This window comes from Hevea brasiliensis, chromosome 5 (assembly GCF_030052815.1).
Source record: "Hevea brasiliensis isolate MT/VB/25A 57/8 chromosome 5, ASM3005281v1, whole genome shotgun sequence".
In the NCBI taxonomy this organism is placed as follows: Eukaryota; Viridiplantae; Streptophyta; class Magnoliopsida; order Malpighiales; family Euphorbiaceae; genus Hevea; species Hevea brasiliensis.
In genome coordinates this window covers 4,837,139-4,863,808 of record NC_079497.1, presented here as the reverse complement: position 1 = coordinate 4,863,808, position 26,670 = coordinate 4,837,139, and the positions used below count along the sequence as shown (strand labels likewise).

Below are 26,670 nucleotides of genomic sequence, written 5' to 3'. Positions count from 1 at the left end.
TATGTTCCAACCTCAATCTCAAATAAGTCTTTATTTTAAAAATTATAGAAGTAAATAAAAAATAATATCTTAATTTTTACACATTACTTTTTGAAAAGTTAATTTGTGTACTCATAAATATATAGGTTCACTTAAAAAATATAAAAAAATACATGAGAGGATGCATTATTTTCTAATATTGCAATCTATTAAATGAATAATGCCATTATTAATTAGCACTCTCTCAAATTTCCTTTTTTTTTTCTTTTCTTTTCTAACAAGGAACGGTTGGATTCCTGAAATGGATGGAATCCTTGATCAGCTGACAATTTTAACAAAACTTTTATTGGACTCACTCACTCATTGCTTTATATTACAAGAATGATTAGGTACTCTTGCGTTTATAAGACAATAATGAACCCCTAATTCAATGCTAATTATTCATAACTGAGATTTTCAAAATCAAGAGATCCTTCATTGGCTGATTGTATTTTCTCTAATATTTAATTTATCTGATTTTTTTATTTTATTATTAAGCATTCTGTGTAATTTTTGTTGGGTCTCGTAAGAGTAGGGCTGCCAAGTATTTGTATTTTATTTTGTTTTCTTATTTGTTTCTAGTGTTTCACTTTTAAAAAAAAAAAATAATATAAAAGTTACAAGCCCATATTTCTTTGTGGAATTAATAGTTGTGATGTCTATTAATCTAAATGAGATCCACTTATTAAATATGTAGATTTCATATGTTTGTATTTTAAATTTATATGATAAATCGGGTCAATACAAAAATTTTTTCTATTAATAAAATACCAAACCAGAAATAAGAATTCCAAAAAAAAAAAACTTACACATAGACATGGCTTATAAATATCTTTTTAGCAAGAATTTTATTGAGAAAAATAGAGAATAGTGAGTCTCTGGGCTCCCCCCCTTCCTTTTGATTTTTCCATATCAATAAAAAAAAAAATTCTTGCTTATAAAAAAAAAACTCATAATCAATATACTACTAAAATTAATGTCATAAAAACCTATGAAAATTTAGCTATTTTAGCCAAATTAATGTGATTAATTACTATTAAACAATGGCAAAATTCATGGCAGTTGTGATGGATATCCTAAGCTAGGATAATGATTCTTTGATGCCACTTTTCCTCGGTATTAATTACATTACCACAATGCAGATGTGCATGCTTCCATAAACCCAACATTGTGAAATATATCTAACATTGTTTTTTGGTTTTTTATAACATAAAATATCAATTTATAAAAATTTTTTATCAATTCAAAAAATAATAATTTTTTTAAAATAAATATATGAATATTATAATTTAATCATATTTTTTTAAGAAGAATATTATATAATTATGATTTTGATTATTATATAATTTTAGAATAATATAAATTCTATTATTTAAAAAAATCACAATATCAATGTATTATACTAACTTCACGGACATACAAGTAAAAAATAAATATAAACTATATAAAAAAAATTAAATTAGATAACATAATAACGCAAGAATTAAAAAAATTATTATTGAACTAATAATCGACCATTTATCTTATGGCGCAAGAAGTATCAAAAGAAATGATAATATTTATTGGCCTTAGCTTGATGATGGTGTAATATATGATTTGGACAAATTAATTTGAAAAGAGAAGTTGATATGTTATCATGTATTTGATTAACTGGATTGGATGAGTCAGACTAATTAACAACTAATTAATTAATTGATTCCAATTAAAATGTGATAGTGATGAATCCATTTCAAGAGTGAAGTAAGTTGTTCTTTTTTTTTTTTTTTTTTTTTTTTTACACTTTTAACTATCATATTTGGATTACCTCATTTTTAAACATCATTTTGATTGAATCATATTTCGATTTATCATTCATATCTTATATGGGCCAAAGCACAAGTGTATTTAGATTTTATTTTAGAAAATTTCTGGGTGAGGCCCATAACTATGGGATAATGTTACCTCAGCCAGAAATTTGTAAACAAAATTTAAGAATTGATAAATTTCATTCTCTTTAGTTAATTTTTAGAGTGAAGTTAAGACTGATATTTTTTTTATATGGTATTAAAGCCTCATAGATATTCATGTTTGCAAATTTTATGTTTTAGATGTTTATGTTTGGAAGTGAACACTATATTATCCTATTTTAATTTAGGATAGGAAATTTATATTAAATATAAGAGTTGAATTAACTTTTAAAGTGAAATTACGCTTGGTCTATTTCTCTGCATAATCAGAATCGATAATTTAATTGTCAAGCAACTTTCAATAGATATTGAAATTTTGGTCCACTGACCTGCTGAAAAATAGCCGGAAAGCTTATTTGACAAAATTCCAATATTTCATATTGCATCCAAAATAAACATAGACAACAGCGCGTAATAGGAAACCATTCTTTTGTTTATTCTACTCATGGCATTACAACAAGGACTATTGAACAACGTTATCAAACAATTAAGGTTACTGTTCTTCCTTTTTTCTTTTTCTTTTTTTTTGCCATGTCTCCCTACTTGTTGATACCATCAAACTTCACCTGAAGATTATTGACAACTTTCTTATCCAGCTGGAAGGCCTTAGCCAGAATATCAGGATTAATAGATGGATTATAAGATCCAAAGGTGGCATTTGCTATAGTGATAACTCCAGGATTTTGGCTGTTTAAACTAGCAATGGCAACTCCATTGGTCTTTGCAATATTGAACTGAAAGTGAATCAGGCCAATTGGGAACACAAAAACATCTACTGGGTTTAGGACTTCACTGATAAGGCGATTGGGGTTGGATGTGACAAAGCCAATGGAAAGGGTGCCCTCAAGGACTAAAAGGATTTCTGTGGCATGAGGATGAATGTGGGGAGGATTTAAGCCACCATTCTATATGAGCAAGGGAGATACCAAGAATGTTAACTCCTGGTATGTGCTCAATGTTTGAGAGGGTTACATTTGATCCAACTTGATTCCCTATATTTCTAGTAAATATTGAGTCCCGAAAAAAAAAATGTATGCATGTGTAGGACAAAATTATGATAGAAACTTGAACGAAAGCAGAAAAACTGAAGCAAGATTACATAAACCAGCATTGAAGGGGTTATCTATTGCCACACAGAAGTCTTGGATAGGGCTGGGGTCATAGGCAGAGGCATATGAGAAGGCCAAAGCCAGGAGTGCGAAGGCTAGAAGGAAATGTGTAACGCCCTCACCGTAGGTAGTCCGTACATTTTACTGTTCCGACGACTAATGTCTGTTCGGACAGTCAGGATGTTTGAAACTACACTTAAACTATAGTGAGGAGGCATAAATTAATGAAATAAATATTAAAAAAATATAGGAAAAATTTTGAGAAAATAAAATAAAATTTAGAAAATTTATTAATTGGTATAAAATAATAAAAATAACCCGATGAGCACCATGAAGGGCATTTTGATCATTTCACCCCTAGAGGTGAATTTTGACCTAAATGTCAAATTAAAATTGGAAAATAAAATAATTAACATAAATTAAATTTATGAATTTGAATTTGGAAAATGAGAAGAGAAAAGAAAAGAAAAGAAAAAAAAAGAAAGCTTATAGAAATTTTAAAATTTAAAGTACACAATAGAATATATATATATATATATACCCATTAGAAGACAAAAGCCACCAACTCCATCTTCTTCTCCACTCTTTCTCTCTCTCTTCCTCTACATGGCTAGCACCATTGTCTCCCCATTTCCTCCATTGTTATCAAGTTTCCAAGCTTGATTTCCCAAGCTTTCACACACCAAAACCCATAGCCCACTTCACAAAAAATACTCCCCACACCCTAAGGAAGCTATAGACACCCATTGTAAGCAAGAAAATTGAAGTAGGGAAGCTCAAGTAAGGTCAGTACACTAATCCCTCTTCTTCTCTTTATTAAACATGAAAAGCATGTTTAGCCAAGCATAAATATCATTAAAACAAAAAGAAAATCTTGAGGAAAGAATTCTTGAATTTTTGGCAGCCATGGAACTTGAAGTTTGTTGCTTTTAAGTGATGAAAAATGGTTCCATAAGAATATGTGATGAGTTGAAATGTTTGGGTGTTTAATTGTGTAGTGTTTGTGAAAATTTGAAACTTTGAAAACTAGGTTTGTGTAAATGTTGAGGACTTTGTGTAAAATGTTAAAATTGACCTATTGAGTTGAGATTGTTGCTTATGGAAGTGTATTGCATACAAATTGAAGTAAGGAAGTTGGAGGAATTGAGATATTGAGAGTATTCAATTTTCTGTAGGTTTAGACTCAATGAGTCCAGTGGGTTTATTGACCCATAACTCAAAATGTGTGACTCCAATTGGTATGAAGCCAATTGGAGGTGAAATTAGACTCAACATAGCCCATTTTTCATGAAGAAACCATGCCCAAATTCTGTCCAAAACTTGATCTAAATACTGCCCAAATCCGGATTACCCTGCACCAAACCCAGAAAATGACCAAATGAACAGTACGGTCATAACTCTCTCTATACTGGTCCAAATAACCTAAAATTTACATCAATGGAAAGCTTAGACATAGGGCTACACTTTTCATGAAGACCACTTAACTCAGTTTTGCCTTTTAACCAAATCAAATTGTTAGCACAATTTGAGTCACTAAAATTGCCAACCCAGAAATTGTCCAAAATACTGTTCCTTTGGTATGCTTGACAAGTTTTGGCAAAAATGTCATAACTTGGACTCCAAAGCTGAAAATTGAGTGAAACTAGTGCCAAAAGTTTTATAAGACATAGCACAACAATTTTTATGTTTTGACCAAGCTCTTGAAACCATTGCATCCTAGGGAAAATATTAGCCAAAGTTAGGAATTGAAATCTGGAAAATGTTAAGTTGAAGCCAGAATGCCATTTGATACCCTTGTGTTCATTTGGCCATAACTCCCACTAGGAAATTCCATTTGAGATGTGCCAATATGATCTGGAAACATGATACTTAGGGCTACAATATTGATTTAGACACCTTTGCCAAATTTTAAGTGTAAAGACCCTAAAAAGTGGGTCAAACATACTGCCCTGAAATTTGGTTATTGCCTTTATAAGATTGAGAGTCCAGGTTAATACATTGACTATAACTTACTATACCAAGCTTGAAAAATTATAAAATTGTACCTGGGAGTCCCTAAGACATAGAGGAACATATCTTGTGAAGGGACCTAAGTCTAAAAATGACCATAAAATGATCAAATGACTGGTTAAAGTTTATTGACCACGAATTGTAAACTCTGGACAGCTTAGAGGCAAAGGGACCAGTTATGGTATTTTGACCATAACTTGAGTTCTATAACCCCAAATTTAGTGATTCAAAAACTGAAATGCAAGTTTAAACATAGAGGAGCATTTGTTATGAAGGAAGTGTGACCAAATAGACATCCTAACCTAGTCAAATTCCTAGATAAAGATAACACATCAACATGAATATAAAGAAAAGTTTATGAGAAAAATGCTATATATGATAATTAAAATACTCATAAGGATAATTAAATATTAAAAATAATATGAATATGTAAATTGGGACTAATGTCCTATTAATATGAAATTAATGGTACCAATGAACAGTACCAGAAAATAGCAACAGTGAATAGTGCTAAAATAATTAAAAATATTTAATTGCCCATAGTATACCTAGAATTATTTATTTAGTTTGGATATATTGGTATAGCAATTAGAGACTACAGATAGCAGTACTGCATACCGAGAAAATCATGAACTAACAAAATATGTCTGGTATGATTGTTCTACAGGCTATATGCCTACTTACTGGCCATTGTGCCTACTTTATTTCTGGCTTTACAAGCCTGACAGTGGGTCTCGTGCCCGACAGCTGGCCTCGTGCCTGACAGATATATACTGGATAGACATATGGCTATCTAACCAGTATAGACCCTTGCATCCAGCTTTTATAATTTGTTATAGGTTTCTTGGGCACTGATAAAAATTAATTGAGACTTAAAATACAACAAGTAATCATAAAAGATCCCGATAATGTTAATTGTTTCCAAAGTATAATAAAAAAAAATGTAAAAGACCCAGAATTACGAATTGCAATTATTATTTCAATTGTTAAATTATTGTTATTATAAATTATACACCACTAAGCGTTATGCTTAACGCGTTGGTTTTCCATCGCGTAGGTACTGGAGATCAGCAGCCATCATAGCAGCAGTCGCCACAGTAGTGTTCGGACAGAGTTCCGACCAGATTTGCCACTGTCCAAAGTCACCTCATCGATCTTTTGTATTTTGGTAGGGCCCATGTATAGACTAGTATTTTGGTTCATTATGTCTAGTCATGATGTATTTCATTTTGGACTTGTAATTAAACTTTGAGATTGAAATGAAAACTTGTAATTTATTATCTATGAATTTCTATATGAATGCAATGGATGATACTTCATTTTTAGATCTCATAAATACTTGTAAATGATATGATACACGAGAATATGATATGGAAATGTGTGAAATGAATATGGACATGTTAACAGGTGATTAGCGGAACTCACCAGATGCTAATAAAATAAGAGAGGCTCTGTCCGGGTCTTCACAGAAATAAGATATAAAAAAAAAAAAAATTCTACACATATAATACATGTTTTAAATGACATCAAAAGTTTACAATAGATATGATAAAACAAGATAGGGTTCTCCGGCACCGAATGTGGTATTTCTTGCTCGGCTATATAGTAGACGGGTAAGGGGCATCACAAAATGAACATTCTTCATTTGATCAAACTGTCTCTAGCTTGCTATAGCTTTAATTTTGGTGTGAGAAATCAAGCATTATCACATTTCTATTTATAGATGAAGGTCTGGATAAACCATGTCTAAATTGTTTACTCGGAATTTTAATTGCTATACTTGAAATAAACAACTTTAAAATTTTAAGTAACAACTCAATTAATATCTAGTCTTGCAACAGAACTTCTGTGTTTTTTTGATAAATTCTTGCAACAGAACTAGAAGACAATGTAAAATTTTGGTTGCATAATTATAAGTTTGATGGCTGCTAAATCATTTTTTAATCTCTAATAATGATATGGTGTTAATATTAGGTATGCACATATACAACAACGAAAAATAATAATTTTTCAAGGAGTGGTTTTGGTTGGCCATCTTCTTCAAGCTAGCTATGATCCAATCCAAGACGAGTTGAGTAGTTCTCATGGACCGCGGAGATAGGGAACGAATGACCTTATTCCATTAGTTCTAAAGCTAAACGGAGAACAAACACTTCTAGAATTCCAAATCCTAGGTTGGGAATTTTGTGAAAGGCTTGCTTTGGGTTTAGCTGATTTTTTTTTTATTTTTTTATTTTTTTATAAGCATAAGTTTCATTAAATAAAAAAGAAGGGAAAAACCAATTAATTTGTCTGTATATAATAGTAGGTGTAAAACGGAAAACAATGTTATTTAAAAATGCAACTTTTTATACATTTTACAAGAAGTGGTTTGGGTTGGTTATCTGCTTCAAGCAATCTCAGTTAAATTATACATTTTTATACAGAATCTTGTTTCATTTGGCAAGGAACATGTTACATGTGGGTGGTTGAGGAGTCATCGAGTGCCGAATAATGGATACATCATTAAACATTACAATATTTATCCAAAAAATATTTGTATATTTTGGGAAGTCAAGTCATCGAATTACGTTTCATATATTAGTGGTATTAATTAAACATTGAATTCTAACTAATTAAGAGCATATTCCAACAACTTTGAGCATCTATCTAAAACTTTATGTTATGTTAAACCAAAAAACAACAACAACTACTTGATGTTGAACACAGCGTTATCTCATGGGACTGACCAATCCGCAAGACTAGTGAATCAGTGAAGCAAACAAGTGTAATTATATTTTTGTTAATAACAGTTAAAATAATAATTTGTGCAATGATAATGCATTATTTGTGTTGATTTCAGATCCCCTTCCCTTAGAGAAGTATATGAATAAAAATGCAATACTGTAACCAAAATAAATCAACATATATATATACATATAGGAAAGGCACAACAAGAACACATCTCTTTATTTAATTAGAATAGGCACACCAAGAAATTACATCATTTTATTTGATTAGGATACGCTTGCTCAATTATTGGAGACGCTGCATCAAACAAAACTAAACTTCATTCTTAAACAGCGAGCAGCACTGAATTTAAATGGTTGTTTTATGCATTCGCAAACAGTTTCTGAAGTTTTACCACTTCATCGTTGTCCAATTGGAAGGCCTTAGCGAGAACATCAGGATTAATGGGTGGATTAGGGCCGAAGATTGCATTTGCTATCGTGATGACACCTGGGTTTTGGCTGCTTAGACCAGCAAAGGCAACTGCATTGGTCTTTGCAATATTAAACTGGAAGTGAATGAGACCAATTGGAAATACAAAAACATCTCCTGGGTATAAGACTTTAGTGAAAAGGCGATTAGGGTTGGATGTCACAAAGCCAACATAAAGGGTGCCTTCCACGACTACAAGGATCTCTGTGGCACGAGGATGGGTGTGAGGAGGATTTAAGCCACCATTGGGTGCAAAGTCTAACCGAGCCAGAGAAATACCAAGAGTATTAAGTCCAAATAGTTTATCAACATTCACGAGGGTGACATTGGATCCAACTCGATTTCCTGTATTTCCAGGAACATTGAGTCCCGGAAAAAAGAAATCTTCAGCTACAGTAAGGTTTGGGTTCTTGCAGAACTTCCCATTGACAAACACTGCATTAATATATCAAAGTTATTGTCAGTAACCATTGAACATGCATATAACAAAATGAGAAAAAGATTTCTATACAGGAAATACTGATCTTTATAGGATAATGCTATGACAGAAACATGAAAGAAAGCCGAAAAACTGAAAGCAAGCTTATATATACCAGCATTCTTAGGTTCAGGTATGGCAACACAGAAGTCCTGGAGAGGGCTAGGATCAAAGGCAGAGGCAAAAGAGAAAGCCAATGCCAGAGACAATAAGACAAGGAAATGAAAGCTCTTCATTGTATGACTACTTTCTTTAGCCTTTAGTCGTTAAGGGGAAGATGTGAAAAATCTTGCATGAATAGATGAGTATTTATAGATGAATGTTTCTCACAATTCTCTAATGTCAAAGGTTGCCCGGTAGTCGTTAATGTTTACCTTTTCTTTTTATTTTTTTATTTTTTTTTTTTATTTCACCAATTACCAATTCTTCGACAATTGTATATGCATACATTTAATCATTAAATCGTCCCTCCTTTTGAATTAATTTCCAATATCAACTTGGACTGATTCAACTCTTTCAAGCTTCTGTGAGTTGTGATGAAGTTATTCATTTTCACCTCCTAGAGTTAATTAATTTTCTTCTTTCATCCCTCTGTTTTTGCTTCAAGGGAGAGAGAGGGTATAAGGATTTGTACAACTTTTTCCATTATAAGATAAATACATATATATTTTTTTTTCTTTTTTGAACTGCCTATTTTCATATTTAAAGGCTCAAACTTGTCCACATTATCCTTAATTACTATGTGTGAAAAATTAATTAATAAAATGGGCAATTAAAATTCAAACTATAAAACCTTGGTTAAAAAAATTTATAATATATTATACAACCACTCGATTAAAGTAAAGTAATTTAATTTTGGCACAAAAAATTTAACTTATTAGTGAATAAGTTATTAGTGAAACATAATATATACACACACACACACACACACACACACGCACTTTTGGCACAAAAAAAATAAATCGTTGTAGCTTATGTGACAATAGAAACATATTTGGATTAAGGGTCCTTGAATTAATTAAGAAGAAAATTTCATATGTTATCGTAGATTTGATTAATTGGATTGGATGATTCAAAGTAATTAAGTATTAATTAATTGTGATAGTTATCCTCGGATTATAATCAAGCACATGAGTCGAATGGCAAGGACTTTGAAAGTCAATCAAAAATAAATTACTTAAAGTGATGTCCCTCGAATAATCAAAACCATATTTCCAGGATTTGAATTGGTTTTTGTTGCCTTTCTATGTTGGTTTTCATTTTGAAAGCTATGGCCTTCAAATTGCACTTTTATCTTCAGATAACTAGGAAACCTACCAACAGCGGGCATCGAGTCCCTGAGATTTTAAAAGTTTGCAGGAGTGTAGTGGTAATATTCAAAAATTAATATTTTTTTAAAATAATCTATAATTTCTTCTTTGATATTTGGTGAAATATACAATTTAGTTTTCATATTTTTAAAATCAAACAAGTTAGTTCTATTTTTAATCCATCAAGAAAACAGTCCCTACTGTTAATATACTGTTAACCCAAATTTCAATTGAAACAATTTAGTTATTGACATTTTGACAAAACTAATAATTTAATCCTTCTATTTTTAAGATCAAACGAGTTAAATTCATTACTTTTAAAATTTTATATTTAAATAGTTAATATTTTTATATTTAAATAATTATACATATGTTATATTTAAATATAAAATAATATATACGTATATTATTTCTCAAACGTAATAAATATAATTTTTTATTAAAATATCATGTATGCATCGAATCCTAAATTATTAGAATTAAATGTGCTAAAATATAGGTATTGGTGTTTATAATATATAGATAAATCCATCAGATATGTAACATTCTTAATTTTCAAATAGTTATTATATATATATATATATATATATATATATATATATATATATATATATATATATATATATATATATATATATATTATTCTAACCCTGTTATTGTGGACTTCGCGTATGTACTTTCATTTCGTGAAAATTCGATCGTCACCCGGATCTGCAATTTCGGGCCGAGCAGATAAGCTGCTGGAACTATTTCAGAACCGGGTCAAGATTATAGGCTACCCCACCATTTTCAGACGTTCTGGACGTGTTCCAGTTGTCAGATTTGGCATAGGTAAACTCGAACTCTACATTACTCAATTTTTGCCTTGTACTGGGTTAGAATAAAATTTATAAAATATTCGTGAATGATAAGAAAATTACGATTCCTATTGCAATAGCCTTATAATATTGTTAAGGACACAAGGTGTTTATAGAATTTTTAAAGTTAGTTTGGATAGTTTTTGAAAAATATTAGTTTTGAAGTCTTATAATTGAGTTGTCTGATGTTGTGATTATTGCTTGGTTTGGAGAGCCCAGGAGGGGCCATATAATGATGATGAGATATGGATTGAGTTTAGAAGTGTTATTTGAACCATTTTGCAGGTTGGGTAGGTCATAGGTATAGGGGAGACTCTGCCTGATTTCAGCACAACTTAGGGTGTCTTTGGTCTTTTCTAAACTTGTATTGAGTTAAATATATTAAATAATTGCAATGAAATTGTCAGGTGAGCCGGAACAGCCTTCCTCCTCCACCCAGCCACCGTAGTGACCTCTGTTCAAGTTTGTGAGTAAAATATTAATTTTAATTGTAATTTCGATATTATTATATGTTCAAGCATGCCCATGCATCACTTATAAATATGTATCTATGTAGTTAAACACTAAGCACGTTTTATATTACATTCACAATTGTTGAAGTGTCATGGATGTTGTTTGCGGTAATTTGGAGCAGTGGGTGTGCGTGGCGTGCGTGTGGTATGGTATTGGATATGGACAGAACAGGTAGACACGGCTTGAGAGACACTCACTGGGACCCGGTCCTTCGGGGTAGACACGGCTTGAGAGACACTCGCTGGGACCCTGCATATGGTTTATTAAGCGAAAGTCCGGCTTGAGAGACACTTGCTGGCAGAGATTGGATTAAGAGGGCTGTATAGGGGATTAGCTCCCATATATGTATTGCTTGACAGTGTTGGGTGTGTGAGTGCTCCAAATTGCCTTTTTGCTGTTATAATATGAAAATTATGATGATGTCGTATTTCACTCCACATGGTGCATTAGGTTTAGATAGTTATAGAGATTATGATTAAAATTGGTATTTTACTCTCTGAGTTGAACGCTCACTCATGTTCATCTATTTTTCCAAGCTACAGGAGGATTATTTGTTGTGGCTAACATGCTCTTCTTCTTTGCAGGTCCATTAATAGTATTTAATGTATTTTGTACAATTGAGATAAATTTTAGACTCTGCATGTATTAGAAGCACTTATTTTTATTTTGGGCCTGTATTATAAAAGTTATGTTGAACCTGTAAAATTATTAACTGTATGCATGATAGGATTGGATGAGGGCGCTAAGCTCCTATTTGAGTTATGACATTTTGATTATGTGAAGGGTGAGCTGAGCTCCCCAATTTATTATATATTGTGTTTACAGGTCGGGGGAGTCAAAAACTCCTAGTTGAATGGTCAATTTTATAGTCGGACTCTGTCCGGTTAAATTCTTGAAATTGGGCCCAAATGGGCTTTAGAGTTGGGTTGAGGAATAGTTATGCTTACTACGGGTTTTGGGGGCTTTAGGATGGCCCAGGTCCTATTGCCGGTCTGGCCCATAGGTTGGGTCGTGACAAGATATAAGCAAGTGTAATAAAATATATTTATAATTAGGATGGTTAAAATAATTTTTTTAATATTTTTTTAAAAAGTTGATTTTAAATAAATTGGACAAGATTTTTTTTAATTGTACTCCATCAATATATTTTAAGTTCAATAATTTATAATATTAAATATTCATTTTATTTTTGAATTTACAACAATTCCATTTAATTTTTAGCAAATTAATTTTATTAAAAAAAAGGTATTTATTTTTATCAGTATAATTTATTTATAACAGTTTATTAACTTTTTCTCTGTTAACTTATATTTTTTTTATTTTTATTATTTTTATAAATCACATATTTTAATTAGATTTTCCTAAATTAAATTTCTATGTCTGTCACTACCCACCTAACACATATACATTTCATAGTCCAGCAATTCGAGCAATCTTAAAATATATATAATATTTTAATTAAATTTATCATTAATTAAATTTTATTTAATTATTTTAATTATATAATTGAAAAGGAGAATATACTCCTGCTTAGAATATCCATTATCGATGTCAAATACATAAATGCATATTTAAGGACAAGAAGAGCAGTTGGATTCCTGAAATGGATAAGATAACTTGAGCTGACTATTTTAACAAATATTAGTATTGAACTCACCCACCCATTGCTTTCTATTTACATTTCATGAATGATTAGGTACTCTTACTTTTATAAGATAATAATTTAATGATAATTATTCATAACTGAGATTTTCAAAATCAAGAGATCCTTCATATTTATATTGGCAGATTTTATTTTCTCTAATATCTGAATAATTTTTCACCAATAAAATATTTTTGGGGGTGAAGTTTGTTTTATCAAAAACAAATTTTGTTGGGTCTCTTAAGATTAGGGCCGCCATGCATTTGCATTGTATTTTTACTGATTTTTGTCTTATCAATAATTCAAGGTCCCTGAATTATATTGAAAACTGATCACAATGTTGACAGTTCAACAGAAGATTAAACAAATGTTTGCATATTTGTAACAAAACACATATAATTAAATCTCTAATTGCACCTAATCCAGAACATAAATTATATATACAGAAGAACACGGGACATATTATATATAGTCTTACGTGATCCTCTTTACTTATTCAATCCATGATGACAGGCATGTCTCTTTACTTATTTAATCCATAAAGAATTTGACATTAGGTAGCTACCTTAATTAACGTTCACCACATTTTTTTTAATAGAAATGAAAAATATTTTATTAATTAGGCATAAAGCTAATATATATATATATATATATATTCAACATATTATATTTTTACAAAAATTAAACCAATCACTCGTATAAAAAATAATATAAAGAATTTGAAAAATCTGATAGTATTAACAAAGTATGTAAATTGACCATTAGACGGGTTGTACACTTTACTCTTCGACTCTAAGGTCTTTTTTATGAACTGATATATGCATTTTATATAGTTATTTAGGTTAAATTTCATAATCATTTTACTGATTTGTTAGTCATTTTTATTAATTTTATTAGTCATTTAATTAATTTTCCATAATTGTCAATTTCTGGACTAATTTGTAATTTTTGCTTTTGTTTTATAGATTAAATAGTGTTTTTGAGGGACTAAAAAATAATTGTGCAAGTAAGAAGTGATTTCAAAATCCAAAAGTGCTAAAATGAAGCTTGGAAATTAAAGAATGTGAAGTTGCAGAAATCTTCACAACCTGTTGCACAGGCTGTGCAGTTTTTACACAGGAATCAGAAGAAATTGTGAACCTGCCGAAAAGTGCACAACATGCTGCCTAGCTTATGCAGGCCCCTTATGCAGCTTCATGGAAGAAATCTTGCACCTGTCGAAATCTGTACAATGTGCCGCATAGCTTGTGCACTTTCATGCCTTCTCTTGTGCAGTTTCACGAAAGGAATTCCCAACTGGCCAAAACTTGCACAGCTTGTTGCATAACCTGTGCAGCTCGATTGTGCACTTTCATGGAAGACTTCAAAATATGTAGAAACTTGCATAGGCAACATGCACAACTTGTGCAATCTCACGGTAAGCCTCTGGAAACTATCAGATTTGCACAAGATCTTGCATAACATGTGCACATCTTCATAAATGAGCTGGAAAGGAGATTCCCCCACATGAATCGTTACCTCACACACCCCACTTTAGGGCTTTTGTCAGAGAATATAAATAGACTTTTTACCTCATTTGACAGTGGGAAGAAAAGGAGGAAGATAGAGAAAAGGAATTGAAGCAAGCAGCAGCTGACATTCTTCTATTCCTTGCCCAGATTTGGAAACTTCTTCTTTTCTTCACCATTTTTCTACATTTTTTTTACTGGGTTTCTTAGTTCTTAGATCATTTTCCAGATTTATTGCCTAATTTGCTTAGAATCCTTTGTATTAAATATGGATAGTGAGTAGTTTTTTCTAAGATTCTGGAGTTTGGATATGTAATATTTAAGATATTTTATGGATTTTAGTTGGGTAATCCACATTCTATGATTTTTATGAGGTTTCATCCATTTCTTGTGTACCCAATGACATGTTTAGTGTACGATCCCATTAAGTATTGTTCATAATCCTTGGTTGAAGCACTGAAAAGAGAAAATTTTGTGATAGATAATCAAGAAATTGGACTTAATTAACTTAGATCTAGAGATAGACTAAGGATTAAGAGGATTAATAGATTTATTAAGGAACCTAATGGGTTTTAGTTAATTTCAACTTCACAAAAGTAGGATTAAGTTAATTAAGACACTCCTTGTCTCATTCGAAAGAGTATTCAAAAGATTTAAGAATTAATCTCCTTGAAACTCATAATTTCCATGTGTTTGGATAACTGATTTAAAATTCCAAAATAGCTTGAATATGAACTCCTAAACTCCAAAATCACTTTATTATTATTGTTGATTGTTAGTTTATTTTAATTGATTAATACTTTAATTCTTGCCTTATTTCATTTGTTTAGTCTATTTCCTACGATTTTAGTTAAATTTTCCATTTAGGTTATTTCTTGGTTGAATTTGCTATTATAACCCTTAATTCCTAATCTCTTCCTCTAATTACTTTTTTGTTCAAATTTAGCAAAAATTAGTTAATTTTATATTAAAAATTTAATCATTAACACAACTCTTCGAGGGAACAATATCTTATCTACACTACTTGTGCGACCTGTGCACTTGCGGTTGGGCTACATCATGAACCCATCAGTTAACCTACAAATTTAAATCTCCTGTCAAAAGATTTGCACCTTACATAATACTCTTATCTGAAAAAACAAAATATTCTAATAATAAAAACACAAAAATTTTATTGAATGAGAGAAAACACCACAAAAACTTAAAATCTACTGAGATAGATTTGAGGTTTATTCACTCAAAAGCTATTAATAATGATAAATATGAGTAAATATGCCTAAAATTTTCAAACGAACACATATCTGGAAGTTATTAGAAAAAAAATAAAATAAAATATGTTATATTTGCCATTGGTGAAAACATTCACTGGTAGCTACCCAAAAGAGAGATTAAAGGAAGAAAGGAGGGAAGACAGAAGGAAAGATAGGAAAAAATTGAGGAAAAATTTGAGATTTCTAGAAAGAGGGCAGAATCCCTCGCTCTAGAAGCTTAATTTCAACTTCATTTCTTTTGTTTACTACATCTGATTATTTTCTTAATCAAATTGATATTTTAAATAAATAAATATGTTATATTTGATCAACTGAAAAACAATTATTTAAAAATTTATAAAATTAAATGGAATATTTTATTATATCAGTTCTGTTAATTTTGACTTGAGAAAAACAAATTACAAACACGACCTATTATCAAGGTTAGCTTAATAGTACTGGGCTTGGTTTAGGGTTTGAAAAACTCCGAATTTCAATTCAAACTTTTTTTTTTCTATAAATTTGTGCAATTACTATTTTTCTAATTTTTTTAAATTTCTAATTTTAAGAGAATTTCAATTTAAGTTAAATTTTTAAATAATATGTAGTTTAAAGTTATCAAATAAAATCAAAACAAAAAGTCTATAAAATTTAAATTTTAAATGTTTAATAATGTTAAATATAAATTGAGAGGAAAAGAAGAAAGGGATATACGACCATTCATGGTGTAAATAGACTAACTGATGTTACAGTAATGGGAGGGTGGGAAATCAACAGACAACAGTGACATTGAGGCTGCCGGAGGAAGTCCATCACAAACAAATCGATTTTGTTTTTTGTACCGGATGTGCATGCTTCCATAAACCCAACATTGTGAAATATATCTAACATCATTTTTTGGTTTTTTATAACATAAATTATCAATTTATAAGAATTTTCTATCAATTCAAAAAATAATAATTTTTAAAAATAAATATATAAACATTATAATTTAATCATATTTTTTAAGAATAATATTATTGTAGGAGCAAAGGCGTGAGGCGAAATATCATCTACTAGAATTGTGACGCCCCTTACCCGTCTACCGTATAGCCAAGCAAGAAGTGCCACATTCGCTGTCGGAGCACCATATCTTGTTTTATCATATCTATTGTAAACTTTTAATGTCATTTAAAACATATATTCTATGTGTAGAAATTTTTTTTTTTTTTATATCTTATTTCTGTGGAGACCCGGACAGAGCCTCCCTTATTTTATTAGCATCTGGCGGGTTTCACTAATCACCTGTTAACATGTCCATATTTATTTCACACATTTCCATATCATATTCTCATGTATCATATCATTTACAATTATTTATGAGATCTAAAAATGAAGTATTATCTATTGCATTCATATAGAAATTCATAGATAATAAATTACAAGTTTTCATTTCAATCTCAAAGTTTAATTACAAGTCCAAAATGAAATACATCATAAACTAGTAATTACATCATGACTAAACATAATGAACCAAAATACTAGTCTATACATGGGCCCTACCAAAATACAAAAGACCGGTGAGGTGACTCTGGATAATGGCGATCGATCGTAGCTCACGTTGCACTACCGATGTTTGTTGCTACAATGCTGCGTCTTTGGACCGATGCGATCGATCTCCGACTACACGATGGAAAACCAACGCGCTAAGCATAACGCTTAGTGGTGAATAATTTATAATAACAATAATTTAATAATTTGAAACAATATATGCAACTCATAATTTTTTGGTCTTTTACATTTTTATTGCTCTTTGGAAATAATTAACATTATCGGAATCTTTTATGATTACTTATTGTATTTTAAGTCTTAATTAATTTTTTTTTATCAGTGCCCAAGAAAACCTATAACAAATTATAAAAGCTGGATGTACGGGTGTATACTAGTCGATGACCATATGTCTATCCAAAGATATCGTCACGTGCACGAAGCCAACCGTCGCACGAGACTGTTGTCGAGCTTGTAAAGCCAGAAATAAAGTAGGCACAATGGCCAGTAAGTAGGCATATAGCCCATAGAACAATCATACCAGACATATATTATCAGTTCATGATTTTCTCGGTAGGCAGTACTGCTATCTGTAGTCCCTAATTGGTATACCAATTTATCTAAACTAAATAAATAAGTCTAGGTATACTATGGGCAATTAAACATTTTTAATTAATTTAGCACTGTTCACTGTTACTATTTTCTAGTACTGTTCATTGGTACTGATGCATACATTTTGCATAATCATTTAGGTTTAAATTCATAGCCATTTTATTTGATTATTAGTCACTTTTAGCTAATTTCATTAGTTATTTAGTTAGTTTTTCATAATTGTCAATTTTAGATTAATTTGTAAATTTTACTTTGTTTTGTAGGAAAAATGGTGTTTTTGGAAGGACTGAAGAGAAATTTTACCATTGAGGAGTGATTTCTACAGCCAAAGATGTCAAAAACAAGTTTTCAAGCTGAAATATGCATTGACCAAATTGTGCATAACTTGTCGCATAAGCTATGCGGATCTGCATAAGGAGAAAAATCACTGTTCCAATACCTGCCGAAATGTGCATAAGGAGACTGCATAGCTTATGCACATTCACGCCTCCCTTATGCACTTTCACGGAATTGTGCATAACCTATGCACCAAGTCATGCAGTTTCGCATAAGTGAACCAGAAACCAGCCGAAAACTGCATAAGGGACTGCATGACTTATGCAGTCCACTTATGCACTCCCACAAAGAGTTCATTAATGAGCTGGCAGAAGATTCCCTCAGAAAGTCTCTCCTCAAACACACTATTTTAGGGCTCCATGTCAGAAAAATACTATAAATAGCCTCATTTCCCATTTTAGAGGAGAGGAAAAGAAGAAAGAAAGGAAAGGAGCAGGAGCAAGGGCAGCTGAAGAGTCACATTCGTTTTTCACACCATTCCCAACCAGATTTGGAGATTTCTTTCTCTTCTTACCTTTTTCTACATTTTTAGTGTTTAATTTCTTGTTTCTTAGCTTAGATTAAAGCTTTAATTCCATTTAAACTCAATATATCTTGTAAGCATTATGGGTAGTGAGTAGTTTACCTTTGATTCTGGAGTAAGGGATGTAATATTTTAGTTATTTTTGTGGATTTGAACTGGGTTAGTCCCAATTTAATGAATTTATGAGGTTTAATCCATTTCTTGTGTGCTTATTCACATGCTTAATGAAGGGCCCCGTTAAGTTATGTTCTTAATCCTTGGTTGAAGCACCGAAAGGAGAAAACCAAGTGATAGTTAATCAAGAAATTGGACTTAATTAACTTAGATCTAGAAATAGACTAAGGGTTAAGAGGGTTTTAATAGATTGATTAAAGAACCTAATGGGTCTTGGTTAATTTTAACTCCACGAAAGTAGGATTAAGTTAATTAAGGCACTCTTTGTCTCACTCGAAAGAGTTTTCAAAGGATTTTAGAATTAATCTCCTTTAAACCCATAAATTTCATGGATTGGGCTAGCTAGGAAAAATCCCAAAATGACTTAAATATGAACCCTTAACTCCAGAATCGTCTTTCATCAATTATTGCTTAGAATTTTACTTTTAATTGTTTAGTTTAATCTCATTTTATTAATTTTCATTATTATCAATTTCTTTATTTTGCGAATTATTAAATTAGTCATTGTTTGAATTTAGTTTTGCATTTTCATACCTTATGCTTAAAATTCCTAAATTTCTTTTATAAAATCTGATTAAAATACAATTTTAACATACTTTATTTTACATCAAAAATTCAATCATTAACACAACTCCTCGTGGGAACGATATCTTTTTCTATACTACTTGAACGACCCGTGCACTTGCGGTTGGGACACATCAGGTACCATTAATTTCATATTAATAGGACATTAGTCGAAATTTACATATTCATATCATTTTAATAGTTAATTATCATTATGAGTATTTTAATTATCATATATAGCATTTTTCCTATGAACCTTTCTTTAGGTTCATGTTGATGTGTTATCTTTATCTAGGAATTTGACTAGGTTAGGATGTTTATTTAGTCATACTTCCTTCATAACAATTGCTCCTCTATGTTTAAACTTAAATTTCAGCTTTTGAATCACTGAATTTGGGTTTATAGAACTCAAGTTATGGCCAAAATACTAAAGGAATAGTATTTTGGGACAATTTCTGGGTTGGCAGTTTTAGTGACTAAATTTGTGCTAACAATTTGATTTGGTTAAAGGCAAAACTGGGTCAAGTGGTCTTCATGAAAAGTGTATCCCTTTCTATTGGTGAAATTTTAGGTCATTTGGACCAGTATAGAGAGAGTTATGACCAAATGAACATGTACTGTTCATTTGGTCATTTTCTGGGTTGGCAGTTTCAGTGACCCAACTTTTGCTACCAAGTTGAATTGGTTAAAGGCAAAACTGGATTAAGTGGTCTTCACGAAAAGTGTATCCCTATGTATAAACTTTCCAGTGGTAAAATTTTAGGTCATTTGGACTAGTATAGAGAGAGTTATGTCCAAATGAACACGTACTGTTCATTTGGTCATTTTCTGGGTTGGCAGTTTCAGTGACCCAACTTGTGCTACCAATTCGAATTGGTTAAAGGCAAAACTGGGTTAAGTGGTCTTCATGAAAAGTGTATCCCTATGTCTAAACTTTCCATGGGTGAAATTTTAGGTCATTTGGACCAGTATAAAGAGAGTTATGACCAAATGAACACGTACTGTTCATTTGGTCATTTTCTGGGTTGGGTTGCAGGGTAATCCGAATTTAGGCAGTATTTTGGTCAAGTTTTGGACAGAATTTGGGCATGGTTTCTTCATAGAATATGGGCTATTTTGGGTCTAGTTTCACCCCCAATTGGCCTCATACCAATTGGGGTCACACAATTTCATTTATGGCCTAAAATGTACACTGCCCTCAACAAACACAACCTGCAGAAAATAGCACTTCCAATAATTCATTTCTCCTCCAACTTCCTTGCTTCAATTTGACATTCATGGTACTTCTAAATATCATCAACACATCTCAACAATCCCAATTTCATGGTATAATACAAAAAAACCAAAGTTAGGCTAAACCCTAACTCACAATTTCAACCTCATACAATCTCAATGTAAATCAACTTATAATACTTACAAATGCATCAACCAACATCATCAAATCACTTTATATACATCATAGTCATCAAAAACCATCACTTACCATGGGTACCAAAAATTCACTCCCCTCATAACTCACCTATTTCTTTTAGTTTCTTACAAATTTCACTTCATTTTAACCTTAACTCAAGGATTAATAAAGGAAGAAAGGAAGATTAGGCACTAACCTGTTGTGACCCACTTCAAACTTTAACCTTTCTTCTTCTTATGGGTATCTAAAGCTTCCTTATGGTGTGGGCTAAATTTTTTGTGAAGTGAGCTATGGGTTTTGGGTGGATTAAGCTTGAGAAATCAAGCTTGGAAGCTTGAATATCAATGGAGGAAATGAAGACCAAGGGTGGCGGCACAATGGAGAAAAAAAGAAGAAGATGGAGAGAAAAAGTTGGTAGGTTTTGTCATCTTATGATATATATATATATATATATATTATATTTGTGTACTTTAAATTTTTTTTTTTGATTTTTCATAATTCATTTTTCTTTTCTTTTCCTTTCTTTTCTTTTCTTTTCCTTTTTTTTTCTTCTTCTTTCTCTTCTCATTTTTCAAATTCAAATTCATAAAATTAATTTATGTTAATTATTCTATTTCCAAATTTTAATTTGACATTTAAGTCAAAATTTACCTCTAGGGGTGAAATGACCAAAATGCCTTTCATGGTGCTCATCGAATTATTTTTATTTTTTTATACCAATTAATAAATTCTCTAAATTTTATTTTATTTCTCAAAATTTTTCCTATATTTTTTTTTAATATTTATTTCATTAATTTATACCTCCTCATTATAGTTTAAGTGTAGTTCCAGACATTTTAACTGTTCGAACAAACATTAGTTGTCGGAACAGTAAAATGTACGGACTACCTACAGTGAGGGCGTTACAATTCTTCCCCTCTAATAAAAATTTCGCCTTTGAAATTTACCTAATGTGAAGAGCTGAGGGAACTGTTGCCTCATCGTTTCCTCACTCTCCCATGTCGCTTCTTCTGTGTTGTGGTGTCTCCATAAGATTTTCACTAGTGAGATCCTCTTGTTTCTGAGTTCTTTCACTTCCTGTGCCAAGATTCTGATGGGTTCTTCTTCATATGTCAGATTAGGTTGCACAATTATCTCCTCCATTGAAATGACATGTGAAGGATCTGATCTGTATCTTCTGAGCATCGACACATGGAATACATTATGGATCTTGTTCAGCTCAGGTGGTAAAGCTAGCCTGTAGGCTACTGGACCCACACGCTCAATGACATCGTATGGACTAATAAACCTAGGGCTCAACTTACCCTTCTTACCAAATCTCAACACTTTTTTCTAAGGTGATACCTTAAGAAATACCTTATCGCCAACCTCATACTCTATATCCTTTCTCCTCAGGTCGGCATATGATTTCTGTCTGTCCAATGCGACTTTCAAATTGTCTCTGATGAGTTTCACTTTTTCCTCTGTCTGTCTCACTAAATCTGGGCCCACTATTTTCTCCTCACTTATTTCTGTCCAGCATAAGGGAGTTCTACATCTCCTCCCATACAACGCTTCATATGGAGCCATTTTTATACTGGCTTGATAGCTGTTGTTGTAAGCAAACTCTACCAAAGGAAGATACTTCTCCCAACTTCCTTCAAAATCAATGATGCAGCTTCTCAACATATCCTCCAATACCTATTATGTGATTCATGTCATTTTTAGTAGTCTTTTAACATTTATAATAATTTACTAGGTTCTAAAGGTTACCTGAATCACCCGTTCTGACTGTCCATCCGTCTGTGGATGAAAAGCCATACTGAAGTGTAGTCGAGTGCCTAAAGACTCCTGTAGCCTCCTCCAAAACCTCAAAGTAAATCTCGGGTCTCGGTCAGATATGATCGATGTTGGCACTCCATATAGCCGGACTATCTCATCTATGTAAATTTCTGCTAATCTCTCTAATGAGTAGTTGGTTCTAACTGGTAGGAAATGAGCTGACTTAGTCAATCTATCCACAATCACCCATATAGTATCATGCTTCCTCTGTGTCAATGGTAGCCCAGTCACAAAATCCATGGTAATGCGGTTCCATTTCCATTCTGGTATGGATATAGGTTGCAATAACCCTGATGGAACCTGATGCTCAGCCTTAACCTGTTGCCATGTCAAACATCTAGTCACAAAATCACCAATCTCTTTCTTCATTCCAGGCCACAAATAATGTGTTTTCAGGTCTTGGTACATCTTGGTACTTCCTGGGTGCATAGCATGGAAGCTACTGTGCGCCTCTTTCAAGATATTCTTCTTCAGTTCCTCATCTCTTGGTACACATATTCTGCCTTTATAGTACAGGCACCCATCTCCTTTCAACTCATAATCAGTCTCCTTCCCCTCTTGAGTTCTGCCCATAGCAGTTAGCAACTTTTCATCCCTTAACTGTGCCTCTTGTATTTGCTATAACAAACTTGGCTTTGCACACAACTCAACCAAAACTACCCCATCCTGTGCTAAAGACAGCTGAGCATTCAATGCTCTCAAAGCCATCATGGACTTCCTGCTTAGGGCGTCAGCCACTATATTTGCTTTCCCAGGATGGTAGTCGATCACACAGTCATAGTCTTTAAGGAATTCAATCCATCTCCTCTATCTCAGATTGAGTTCCTTCTGAGTTGGCAAGTACTTTAGACTCTTGTGATCAGTGTAGATGTAACACTTCTCACCATATAGGTAATGCCTTCATATATTCAATGCAAATATTATTGCCACCAATTCCAAATCATGAGTTGGGTAGTTCTTTTCATGTGGCCTTAGCTGTATAGAAGCATAGGCAACTACTTTCCCTTCCTGCATTAGAACACACCCAAGCCCATTGTGAGAGGCATCACTGTAGATCACATAGTCTTTCTCTGACTCTGGCTGTGTCAACACTGGAGCTTCTGTAAGCATAGCCTTCAGCTTCTCAAAGCTGGTTTGACATTTTTCATTCCAGTCAAACTTTGCATTCTTATGCAGTAACTTAGTCAGTGGGGCTGCTATAAGGGAAAATCCCTTCACAAATCTCCTGTAGTATCCAGCTAACCCCAAAAAGCTTCTGACTTCTGTTACATTTTTGGGAGGCTTCCATTCAACTATTGCTTCAATCTTCCTTGGATCTACCCTGATTCCATCTGCTGACATAATGTGTCCAAGAAAGGATATCTCATCCAACCAGAAGTCACACTTGGATAACTTGGCATACAACTGCTTTTCCCGCAGTGTCTGTAGTACTACTCTCAGGTGTTCATCATGCTCTTCCCGGTTCTTAGAATACACCAAGATATCATCTATAAAGACCACAACAAACCGATCTAAGTAGGGATGAAAGATGCGGTTCATTAGGTCCATGAAAGCTGCTGGTGCATTTATTAGCCCAAATGGCATCACTAGGAACTCATAGTGTCCATACCGGGTCCTGGAAGCAGTTTTAGGAACATCTGTCTCCTTCACTCTCAACTGGTGATAGCATGATCTGAGATCTATCTTGGAGAATACTCCAGCTCCCCTCAACTGATCAAATAGGTCATCTACCCTAGGTAAAGGGTATTTGTTTTTCACAGTCACCTTATTCAGCTGGTGGTAGTCTATACATAGCCGAAGGGTATCGTCCTTCTTCTTCACAAATAGCACTGGTGCTCCCCAGGGTGACACACTAGGGCGTATGAAGCCCTTGTCTAGTAGCTCCTATAACTGAACTTTCAACTCTCTCAGTTCAGTAGGTGCCATCCTATATAGAGCAATGGACATTGGTACAGTACCCGGTATAACCTCTATAGCAAACTCCACTTCTCTATTGGGTGGCAAACCCGGCAACTCTTTCGGAAACACATCCGGAAAATCACATACAGTGGGGATCTCCTGCATGCTTGGGCTAGTCTTCTTGGTATCAACCACATGTGCTAAGTGATGCATACATTTTGCATAATCATTTAGGTCTAATTTCATAGCCATTTTATTTTATTATTAGTTATTTTTAGCTAATTTCATTAGTTATTTAGTTAGTTTTCCATAGTTGTCAATTTTGCATTAATTTGTAATTTTTACTTTGTTTTGTAGGAAAAATGGTGTTTGTGAAGGACTGAAAAGAAATTTTGCCATTGAGGAGTGAATTCTACAGCTAAAGATGTCAAAAACAAGTTTTCAAGCTGAAATATGCATGACCAAAATTGTGCATAACTTGCCGCATAAGCTATGCGGATCTGCATAAGGAGAAAAATCACTGTTCCAATACCTGCCGAAATGTGCATAAGGAGACTGCATAGCTTATGCACATTCACGCCTCCCTTATGCACTTTCACGAAATTTTGCATAACCTATGCACCAAGTCATGCAGTTTCGCATAAGTGAACCAGAAACCAGCCGAAAACTGCATAAGGGACTGCATGACTTATGCAGTCCACTTATGTAGTCTCATAAAGAGTTCATTAATGAGCTGGCAGAAGATTCCCTCAGAAAATCCCTCCTCAAACACACCATTTTAGGGCTCCATGTCAGAAAATGCTATAAATAGCCTCATTTCCCATTTTAGAAGGGGGGAGAAAAGGAGCAGAAAAGGAAAGGAAGAGGAGAGGCAGCAGTTAAAGAGTCACTTTCACCTTCCACACCATTTTTAACCAAGATTTGCAGATTTCTTTCTTTACTTACATTTTTCTTACATTTCTAGTGTTTAGTTTCATGTTTCTTAGCTTAGATTAAAGCTTTATTTCCATTTAAACTCAATATATCTTGTAAGCATTATGGGTAGTGAGTAGTTTACTTTGATTCTGGAGTAAGGGATGTAATATTTTAGTTATTTTTGTGGATTTGAACTGGGTTAGTCCCAATTTAATGAATTTATGAGGTTTAATCCATTTCTTGTGTGCTTATTCACATGCTTAATGAAGGGCCCCATTAAGTTATGTTCTTAATCCTTGGTTGAAGCACCGAAAGGAGAAAACCAAGTGATAGTTAATCAAGAAATTGGACTTAATTAACTTAGATCTAGAAATAGACTAAGGGTTAAGAGGGTTTTAATAGATTGATTAAAGAACCTAATGGGTCTTGGTTAATTTTAACTCCACGAAAGTAGGATTAAGTTAATTAAGGCACTCTTTGTCTCACTCGAAAGAGTTTTCAAGGGATTTTAAAATTAATCTCCTTTAAACCCATAAATTTCTTGGATTGGGCTAGCTAGGGAAAATCCCAAAATGACTTAAATATGAACCCTTAACTCCAGAATCGTCTTTCATCAATTATTGCTTAGAATTTTACTTTTAATTGTTTAGTTTAATCTCATTTTATTAATTTTCTTTATTATCAATTTCTTTATTTTGTGAATTATTAAATTAGTCATTGTTTGAATTTAGTTTTGCATTTTCATACCTTATGCTTAAAATTCCTAAATTTCTTTTACAAAATCTGATTAAAATACAATTTTAACATACTTTAGTTTATATCAAAAATTCAATCATTAACACAACTCCTCGTGGGAACGATATCTTTTTCTATACTACTTGAACGACCCGTGCACTTGCGGTTGGGACACATCAAGTTTTTGGCGCCGTTGCCTGGGAGTTGTTTGTTTAAGATTGAATTCTTGATTATTTTAGTTGTTTTTAGTTTTATATTTGTTATCTTTTCATTTTGTGTTTGTTTGTTCTTTTTTCAGGTACTCTTAATCT

The 26,670-nt window shown here is 32.5% G+C and overlaps 2 protein-coding genes across 2 annotated transcripts; both read right to left on the bottom strand.

Annotated features, from left to right (window-relative positions):
• Positions 1–2,503: 2,503 nt before the first annotated feature.
• On the bottom strand, positions 2,504–3,075 carry LOC131180046 (putative germin-like protein 2-3). The gene is made up of 2 exons (XM_058147634.1): positions 3,070–3,075; positions 2,504–2,869 (listed from the first exon to the last, which is right to left on the bottom strand). The coding sequence occupies exons 1-2, from the start codon at positions 3,073–3,075 to the stop codon at positions 2,504–2,506; spliced, it is 372 nt and encodes a 123-aa protein (XP_058003617.1).
• A 4,934-nt stretch (positions 3,076–8,009) lies between these two features.
• LOC110670498 (germin-like protein subfamily 1 member 13) lies at positions 8,010–9,027 on the bottom strand. The gene is made up of 2 exons (XM_021832568.2): positions 8,878–9,027; positions 8,010–8,719 (listed from the first exon to the last, which is right to left on the bottom strand). The coding sequence occupies exons 1-2, from the start codon at positions 8,996–8,998 to the stop codon at positions 8,175–8,177; spliced, it is 666 nt and encodes a 221-aa protein (XP_021688260.2). The 5' UTR covers positions 8,999–9,027; the 3' UTR covers positions 8,010–8,174.
• Positions 9,028–26,670: the final 17,643 nt, after the last annotated feature.

What these genes read in the sequence shown, in the direction of transcription:
- LOC110670498 (XM_021832568.2), bottom strand. Translation starts at nt 8,998, where the DNA reads ATGAAGAGCTTTCATTTCCTTGTCTTATTGTCTCTGGCATTGGCTTTC. An exon ending in ACCTGAACCTAAGAATGCTG is followed by an intron (nt 8,720 to 8,877) that starts GTATATATAAGC and finishes ATATTAATGCAG; the next exon opens with TGTTTGTCAATGGGAAGTTC.